The 10,014-nt window shown below is 41.9% G+C and overlaps 1 protein-coding gene across 1 annotated transcript in view; it reads left to right on the top strand.

Annotated features, from left to right (window-relative positions):
• LOC103275135 (sodium/hydrogen exchanger 11-like) overlaps positions 1–9,517 on the top strand; it is a gene marked incomplete at its 3' end in the record, with an annotated part of 44,199 nt that extends 34,682 nt beyond the window's left edge. Inside the window, exons 9-10 of the mRNA XM_008072550.1 lie at positions 7,133–7,301; positions 9,436–9,517. Of these exons, the coding sequence (XP_008070741.1) occupies positions 7,133–7,301; positions 9,436–9,517 (251 nt within the window). The remainder of the gene's footprint in view (positions 1–7,132; positions 7,302–9,435) is intronic.
• Between the last annotated feature and the right edge of the window lie 497 nt (positions 9,518–10,014).

The raw sequence follows: 10,014 nt of genomic DNA, 5'->3' as shown, positions 1-10,014 counted from the left end.
GTTCACAATAGCAAGAACCTGGAAACAACCATGCTGCCCATCAAAAGAGGACTGGATTAAAAAAAATGTGGTATATATACACGATGGAATACTATGCAACCATAAAAAAGAACAAAATCATGAATTTCGCTGCAACCTGGATGGAACTAGAGTCTATAATACTGAGTGACCTCTCACAGAAACAAAGATCCGAATATCACATGTTTTCACTCATATAATGGACCTTGAACATCCAATGCAATACTATAAGAAAATGACTAACGGTACTGGGAAACTACAGGGGGGAGGGAGATCGGATTAACTGTAGCAAATATCTGTCTGGGGATGGGAAAACACCTCTTATCAACAGGGTGCTTGAATGAAATGTAATTGTACACCTAACCCTTAACTGTACCCCACAAAACCATAATAAAAAAATGTTGATTAACAAAAAAATAAAAATAAAAAAAAATTTTCATTATTCATGCCCTACTTTTGTAATTTATAACAAAGATAAAATAAATAATCAAAACCCAATTCATACAAATCTATAAGGAAGTAACTAGATCTCCCATATGGTTATTTACAAAGAATATGACAAGTTCATAAAAGAAGAAATACAAATGGCTAAAATATTTTAAAATTTTAAACTCACTAGTGATTAAAGAAATAAAATAAAAAGTGGTCCCGTTTTTCAGCCATAAAACGAGTGGTTTCTTTTATTCTTTTTTTGAGTTGGAGTCTCACTGTGTCGCCCAGACTGTAGTGCCGTGGCATGCTCCCAGCCACCACCGCCTCGATCTGCTGGGCTCCAGCGATCCTTCTGCCTCAGCCTTCCCAAGTAGCCGGAACTACAGGCGCGCACTACCACATCCGGCTATTTTTTGATTTATTGTAGAGACAAGGTCTCGCCAAGTTCCCCTGGTGGGTCTCGAACCCGCGGACTCAGGCAATCCACTCGCCTCGGCCTCCCAAAGTGCTGGAATTACAGGCTAAGCCACCAAGCTGGCAATGAGTGGTTTCTAAAAACCATATATTCATAACAAGGACCTTGCTGGACACTGGCCCTGCCGCCCTCACCAGTCACCTCAAGTGCCCCCTGCCCCTTGCTGTCTTCATTCCAGATATGAAGGACTTCTTCAAGTCCCTTAGACACTTGTCCCTTCAGGACTCTTCCAAAGCTGACCTCTCGCTGTCCTTCACCCTGGCCCCTGGTGCGTATTCATCCTTCAGATGTTAGAGGCGACCGTTCCTTAGGAAAAGCCTCCCTGCTTCTTGAGCTTGCTATCCACTGCCACCAGGGAGGCACCCTTCTTCCATGCTTTGTCCCTATTTAATTATCCTTTGTAGCACTTTCCAGGAGTGTTGCAGATTGCTGACTCACAGTTAATTATTTCATGTTTGTCTCCTCAGTGTGTTGTAATCCTGGAAGTCAGGGATCAGCTGTCTTGATCTCTACAATACTCTTAGATTTTAGAATAGACTTTTTATACATATTTGTTGAATGACTAAATAACTACTTATCAAGAATGTTACGTGTTCATGTTCCATTTCTAAGAATGTGATTAAAAATGAGAGAACAGGCCGGGCTCAGTGGCTCAGCCTGTAATCCCAGTGCTTTGGGAGGCCAAGGTGAGTGGATTGCCTGAGCCTGCGGGTTTGAGACCTGCCCGGGCAACTTGGAGAGAGCTCATCTCTACAATAAATCAAAAATGAGCTGGGCATGGTAGTGTGCACCTGTAGTTCCAGCTACTTGGAAGGCTGAGGTGGAAGGGTCGCCCAGTGGGTCAATGCTGTGGTGGCCGGTAGCGTGCCACTGCCCTCCAGTCTGGGTGACAGAGTGAGACTCCAACACAAAAAAGAAAAAGAAAAAAAAATGAGAGAACGATGTACTCACCAAATTATATAGGTTAAGTAGGTGCAGATTTTTATATTTCAATAAAGATGTCAGAAATTTTTTTAAATGTGGACAATGATTTAATTATTTAAAGATCCTCAATGTAGTTACACTCATAGTGATGAAAAATTAGAAACAACTAAGATGTCCTACTCCTGGAGGGTATGAATTATGGACAAGAGAACCCTGCACTTTCTTTTTATAAAATCACTTAGGCTTGATGTATAGATTTTTAAGATGAATAAAAAACTGTTACAAATCTGTTAATAAACTTCACTATGTGGGAAAAGCTTAAAGGACAATTAATATTAATAACCTTTGAAGGTAGACTAAAAGCTATGGATTTGTGAGATTATTTGCAGTTTTGAAAAATTACAATTATGAAACTCATTAAAATATATTTTTTTAAATATTTAGGATTTGACTTTGATGAGGTACAAAATTAGGGAAAAAATATAATTGATTTTCACATTGACAAAGATTAATTTGGCCTTTTTGATGTTGAAATCAACACTTCTAGGAAGCTCTGAGTTTTCCTCAATAACCATTGGACATATAGGCCGGTTTCTGATTTGAACAGTGACATGTATGACTTGAAAAACCTTTTCCCTATAGAGTTGTAATATAACTTAATACTATTATAACAGTGCCCAGATCGTAGTTCTCAAAAATGAAATTTTATAACTGACTTTACTATATGATTGTGAACTGGATCTTGGTGCATTTAGTTTACATACAATTAAGTAAATTCATTTAACCCAGTGACTTCTCAGGTCAGTTCAGGATTATGAAGTTAGTTACAGTCTAGTGTGTGTGTGTGTGTGTGTGTGTGTGTGTGTGTGTGTGTGTGTGTGTGTAACAGGTTATATATATCGCATATGACACCTATTATATATATATATATCAATCACATATATATATGAAGCCACCTCTGATAGTGTTCCTTTTCTACCCTTGATGGGTTGACACCAAAAGTGATGGGGGGAGGATCCCTTATGTGACAGGTAAATCCCTGTGGGAATGGGCAGGAGTGGCTGATCTTATTCATGTGTGATTGGCCACTCATGGTGGCAGAGAAAGGGATCAGTGATCTTTCAATGATCTTTTCATCTGATCTGTCCTGCTCTGACACCAGTGGCTGATGTCCTTGAAGGCTGTTCTCTGTAGCGCTGCTGTATCCACCTCCCTCAGATTGGTGATACTTCTGAGAGATTGTCAGTCATCCAAGCCACACTTGAGTCATTTAGCAGGACCCCACATTTTTTTGACAAACTTTCCCTACCTTGAAGGGCTCTCCTTTTAGTCCTTGACCCTGAACCTACAGGGACTTTTTTAAGCTTTCACTTTAGTGGGGATACAGCATGTCAGGCCCTTCTGCTTACAATTAGGGTGTGTTCTCCTGTATCTTCTCTCTCCTGTCCTCCTCCCCAATCTCCCACACTGAAGGTGGCATAGAGACACTGTCTCCTAGCAACTTTTTTTGTGTGGGGCAGAAGATACTGGTTCAGACAGTTCTACTTGCAGGTCTCCTGGCTGTACAGCTATGCAAACTTGCCTTAAAAAGTAAATGGTCTTTCAAGTTAGGAGCCAAAGAATGCGGTGCTTTTTTCCACTGCTCTCTGGTGATATTCCCCACCCCTACCTCCATCCCAGACAAACAGCAACCCCAGGTCTCTTTCTCTAAAGGAAAGCGACTGTGAATACAATAGGACTTGCTGCTTATAGTCTCAAAGGTCACAGAGAGGAATAAAACACAGTACCTCTCCTCAAGAAGTTTACAATTCAGTTGGAGGGATACAGATATAAATAACTGCAACATAACATAAGCTTCACAAGGGAGGCTTAAGTGATGTGCTATTGGGCTTTATTAGCTAGTTGTGGGGGTCTGTGGAATGCCTGCTGTGAGCTGGATTACATATTCAAAGGAGTCATGGATTGGGTCTCCTAGAAACAGAACCTGAGAGAGAGAGTTGGAAGAGTTGTGGGTGGAAATTTTACTGGGCAAGGGAGGAAGGCAGGACTGGGCAGAGGGAGAAGCTGGCCCACAGTCGTTTCACCTGAGGTTCAGCTGGGCCACAGGGTGCTGTGGAGCTGGGAGAGCTCTTCAGAATTGTCCCACCCTGAAACAAGGGGACAGGCCTTTGTGTTCCTTCATTATGCAGTCAAGGACTGACCTTGAGAGGGGAACCACTTTGAGCGGGGTAGGTCCCTGGGGCCCAGAGCAACGCACGGTGAGGGGCAGAGACATAGGGCCCACTTAAATCCTTCATTTCTATCAGCGAGGGAATGGGTGTGTCAGCCCTGAAGAGGGCGCCAAGGTGGGACACCACAATAGCCACTATAAAAGGGCATGCTCAGCTGAGCTCGGTGGCTCAGCCTGTAATCGCGCGCCTTTGGGAGGCTGAGGTGAGTGGATTGGCGGAGCCCGCGGGTTCGAGACCCGCCTGGGCAGTGAGACCTCATCTCTACAATAAATCAAAAAATCAGCCGGGCGTGGTAGCGCGTGCCTGTAATTCCGGCTACTCGGAAGGCTGAGGCGGAAGGATTGCTGGAGCCCGGCAGGCAAAGCAGCAGTGGCTGAAAGCGGCCAGTGCACTCCAGTCTGGGCGACAGAGTGAGACTCTGACTCAAAAAAAAAAAAAAAAGGGCATGCCCTTCCTGTAATGCAAGAATATACTTCTTCACACATGGCCTTTCCTCTGAACAGCCAAAAGGAGGATTAAGGTTTTGTAACAGAATACCAACATAAAGGAAGAATCTGTATTCAGCTCTTGATTTCCACATGTTTTTGAAACCCCACAGTGAAATAACAGACCTGAAAGCCAGAAGGCAAGTGTTGCTGAAGAACAGGATACTTTGCTAAATTCTGAAAGTACCTTTTTTTATATGAAGAGATAAGCTTGGTAGATTGAGATTATACGATTTTATTTTGTGCCTTAGTATAGCTGATGGAGGACCATTGCTGGAAAGAGAGAGATTAGAGGGAGTGAAGACTAGGGTGAGGATGCTGCTTCACCCTCATCTCACCCCACCCCTAACTCCTGTTTGGAAATCTGAGAAAACATAGCCTCACAGGGTGGCTCCAATATGGAACTAGTGCTAATGACTAGAAATGGTGGGTTGACATATGTGAGTAGCGAGGCAGGCCTGAGAGAGTGCCTCTGATCTCCACTTAATGCCTTCCTGACATGGAAAGGATCTGGAAGTTATTTCCTCATCTCTGGGGAATTCAGAAGATACCTGAAGAGTTTGCCTGAGGGATCGCCAAAGAGACTCTTGTCTGAGGTATGCATGGGAGACCATCCACATCTGGAGTCAAATGACAGTGGCAGCAGACCTCCAAGAGTCTGCAGTGGGTTAAATAACTCGCTTAAGATTATGTAGTTAGTAGAAAACAAGCCTAAATTTAAGACAGGTAGACTGACTTTACAGTCTTTACTATATTGCCTCCCCATTTCTGATACCAGGAAACGACACACGTTGTTCTATTTTAGCTAGACTCTGATATTTTAGGGAAAGTTTGGCTATTTAGTTAAGCTAAAAAGGTAGGTAAGAGTCACTTTGCAAAAGTCTTGAATACAAGGCAGGGAAATTTGCCCAAATTAATTATTTACATTAAAGGTCATAATTGTAGATTTTCTGTTTCTCAATAACAGGAATTCTCTAAATTGGCTTATGTAATTCCTAGCTGAGCAATTGACACAAAATATACTTTTTGAAGCCAAGGACAAGTCTGATTTTACTTTTCCTGAAATTTCATTTGTTCCAAATCATTTGAAGGACAGTATTGATATTATCGCAGTGCAGATTCCCCAGAGAAAGGTAGATTTTAAATTTTGGCAGGGGTCATATAGAAAAAATGATCTGGAAGGCAAGAAGATACAAATTAAAATTATTTGTGTGACATTTAATGTGTGATTCTTGTGGAGCTCAAGAAAAACTTGGTTGGGTTAAGTTTATTGATGTGTCTATAATAATTTTATATTTTGACCATGATCTGCATGTCCTTCATTCTAATTTCTGAATCCAGTCATTTTATGGCCTTCCAGGGAGTAGATGAGCTTGTCAACATTCTTTGAAGAGGTTTCCCTGAAGGAATTTACTAACTAAATCCAAACAGTACATACACACTAGTATTAAATATAATATATGTATACTGGGGTACCTAAAAATGTATACACATTTTTATCTATGTATTACTTTTTGAAGTTGAATTGAATTATGGTAGCAATGTATAGTATGACATTTGCTCAAAAGATGTCATTAATCAAATAAATGCTAGCATCACCAAGTAACAGAACAGTCAAAGAAAATGGCAGAAGCATGGTTGTCGAGGAGTGCAAGACCATTTTGAAGTGGTCTTTGAAATTTGAGAATGTTATGGAAGTACAACGACAATGGAAGCATGAGTACGTGACAGACCCTCCAACACACCTAACAATTGCACGCATTTGTGTTAAATTTGGGATGCATGGTACAGTGTGTGATATGCACAAGTGAGATCCGGGAGGCCTCGCACAGCTACAAGTCCTGCAGTAGTTCACCATAATCGGAAGTGATTGGAAACTGATAATAACCACTCTGAGCACCTCTTGTAATTGCAGAAGTCAAACATGACTTGTGTTCATCTTTTGTTATGGATATATATTGAGTATTATCATTTTAATAGTTTTTTCCTTTCTTAAAATGTGTAAGCTTTTTTTGGTATCTATATGTATATATATATTTGAGACAGGATCCCTGTCGCTTGGGCTGGAGTGCAGTGGCACGATTATGGCTCACCACAGCCTCAAACTCCTGGGATCAAATGATCCGCCTGTCTCAGTCGCCTGAGTAGCTGGGACTACAGGTGCATACCACTACACCAAGCTGAATTTTCCAATTTTTTTGTAGAGATGGATCTTGCTTTGTTGCCCAGGCTGATCTCAAACTCCTTGCCTCAAGTGATCCTCCCACCTCAGTCTCCCAAAGTGCTGGGATTACAGGTGTGAGCTACTGTGTTTAGTTTATAATTGTTTATGTTTTATATATTCTTTATATAGAAGTTCTAGCATTATTTTCAAGATTTTAAGACTATAAAACTTAGATCGAAGATTTGATTAGTCTCAAGACATTTGAACGACTTGTCGATAAATTGCATTTTTTTCATTTTCCTGAAAAATTTCATATGGAATTTAGTATTCAGTACACTGTTTCAAGCATGAATTTAATACATAAGGTGTGATTTATTTACTTTTAGTGTCTTTTTCTCCACAGGATGCTTGCTATTTTGTTAGTGAGCCCTATCTTGAAGCGTTCGAGTTATGAATATAATTGGCGATGGGGAATCATTCTCGCGTGGTCTGGAATCAAAGGAGTTTTCAGTTTACTCTTGGCTCCTGATGTTTATAATCTGTCTGAACACAAAGTAGATGCACCGCAAATGGTAGGAAAAGCAGTGTGTTTAATGACCGTTCGTATTTATTCATCTTTACTTATTTTGTAGCACTTGTCAGAATACACAGCAATAAAGTTAGCCAGTTTGGATTAGATTGTTAAAGCATGTTATTCTGGGCAGGAAAAAACTCAGAAGAAAATGTATTTTTGTGGACAGAAGGGGCCAGGAGCCATGCAGTAGTCATGGACATGGGGGTTGGATGGACCTGGGCTCCAATCCCAACTCCACCACTCACAGGCTGGCTGACTGTGGGAAGTTCTCAGCCTTGCGAAGCCTCAATTTTCAGTTGAGGATAGAGATGATGTTCTGTAAAATGCCTGCCACTTAAAGGTTCAGTATATGTTGTGAAACACATAAGATGCTATGTTCAGTAGCTGTCAGGATTCATGAAAAAATAATATCCTCATCAAGAGCATTCTAATCCCTATAGCTATTAGAACAAAAACCAAAATGCTGGTTAAGTATACCAAGAAAAGAAAGAATTCATAAATGCGAAAGGTCTAGTTATATTTGTGTGTTAAGGACTAATTTTTAAAAATTAATTTCTTCAAAAATTCCAGCTGAAGACTCTGTAGTGAAAAACAAAATTTGGCTTCCTTTTCACTCTTTCTCAAAGCCCCATGGGCTAGCTGGTGGGTCTTTGGGTAGCCTGGTGATGGCAGCATCTGTGACGCTGACTTTCCAGGCAGGAGCCAGAGTCCTGGGAATCTGCTGGCAGCATAGAACACCTTGTCCTTTTGTGGTGGTACTGTGTGAGCTAACTGGAGAAGTTCCTAGAAGTTGCTAAAAATCTCCAGGATTACTCCAAACTCTCAGTCAGATAAACCCTGCACCTGATTCTGGAAGGGAGAAAACCCTTTGGATAATATGTGCTTAAGACTACCTGCCACATACCAAGGAATCCGGAAGTAGATGTACAGAGTTTCCTAATATTGCTTGATTTCCAGCCCAGGATTTTTTCTTTTTACTATTTTGCTCCTGTTTCAGACGGCCCCAAGAGTACCGTATTTTTTGAATACTCCCTTTTTGGGAGCACCTATCCACCTCTTCATCTTGCATGTGGAGAAATCAAAACAAAAAGAGTAGCCTTCTGTATGTAATGTGATAGTGAAAGAACTCAAGTGCCTATCTCCTAAAGGCGGAGGTGCTTTTTGATAGAGGGTCATATTCCTCAGCATATCTCTCCTGAGAATGTGTGTCTGTGGGCATGGTCTGGGCATTAATTTTGAGTTCAAATAAATCTGTGGTTTTGTAAAAACTGAGTCCTTCCATGCTCTGAAGGAAAAGTCTAATGAGCAACACCTGCGCTCCTTCCGTTCTCTTTCCTTTAAGGAATTGACCTAAAACCAAGTCAGCGAGAAGTTAATTAACAGTTGAGCATTGTTTTACAGTGTGCCTAGTTCTGTCTGGTGCTAAGAACCCTAGACCTACAGAATCACACTGCAGGGAAGGGGCGGGGGAGTCAGTATGTTTGACAAGCACTTCAAGTGATTGTTGCTATCAGTCAAGTTTGAAAAACACTGTCTGGAGCAGAAATTGCTATTACCTCCTCTTTTCAGCAAAGGACACTGTGACTTACAGTGGTTAAGTGACCTGGCCCTAGTCACACGTCTATAACATGGCAAAGCCTCCAGTGTGCTTGTCCTTCTGCCTCTGCACAGTACTCTCCAGGCCTCCCCATCGCCCCGGCCAGCTCCTTTGGCGCCTGGTACACAGTGGTGGAAGAGGGTGGCAGCTGCAGGACCCTCTCCTGTCTGGGCTGCCACTGCCTGCTGGTGCTGGCTTTCTCCCCAGCCTACAGGTTCCACAGCCACATCTGTGCAGGCTGTCACCCTGCTGCCTGTGTGTGACAGTGCTGCAATGGCAGCTGTGCAGAGCCCTCCCTCAGGCTCCTTATCACAGAACACACACATCGACTGTCTTCCTCATTCAGACTGAATTAACTTCTGCCCCAGTGCATTCTGTTTCAGCAGTGTCCACAAGTCACATGTTTTTACCTTCACTTATCAGGGGCAGGTTTCAAAAATGTGGATTAAGATAGAATTTTGCTGGTGGTTAGTTAAACAGTGATTACCTTTGAGGAACTTATTTTAATACTTCTAACTATGTGCCTTGTTTTTAGTTCATAGTCTACGTTCAAGTAATATCGTTATTGACAATGGGAATAAATTCATACATGATGACTCAATCAGCCAGGACATTAGGTAAAGTATATGTATCATCATGAGTTAACTGGGGAGAATAATCAAACAAGTTATTTCTGGGGATCATGGAATTCAAGGAGTTGGTTTAGAAATTATTCACTTTCATTCATTCATTCTGTATAGATGCTGTATTAATTGGGATATAGGTTCAGCCAGTTTAACAGAAACCATATGAACAGAGGCTTAAACAACACAGGTTTGTTTTTTGTTTTTTTTTTTGAGTTGGAGTCTCACTCTGTCACCCAGACTGGAGTGCAGTGGCCGCTCCCGGCCATCGCAGCCTTGACCTGCTGGGCTCCGGCAATACTTCCACCTCAGCCTTCCATGTAGCTGGAACTACTGGCGCGCGCTACTACGCCCGGTTAATTTTTGATTTATTGTAGAGATGAGGTCTCGCCAAGTTGTCCAGGCAGGTCTCGAACCCACGGGCTCAGGCAATCCACTCACCTCAGCCTCCCAAAGCACGGGATTACAGGTTGAGCCACCGAGCCCGGCTT

The sequence above is a fragment of the Carlito syrichta genome, unplaced genomic scaffold (assembly GCF_000164805.1).
Source record: "Carlito syrichta isolate Samal-C Ts95f unplaced genomic scaffold, Tarsius_syrichta-2.0.1 Scaffold315335, whole genome shotgun sequence".
Taxonomy (NCBI): Eukaryota; Metazoa; Chordata; class Mammalia; order Primates; family Tarsiidae; genus Carlito; species Carlito syrichta.
The sequence above is the reverse complement of the archived record's forward strand: the minus strand, read 5'-3'. Positions and strand labels throughout refer to the sequence as shown.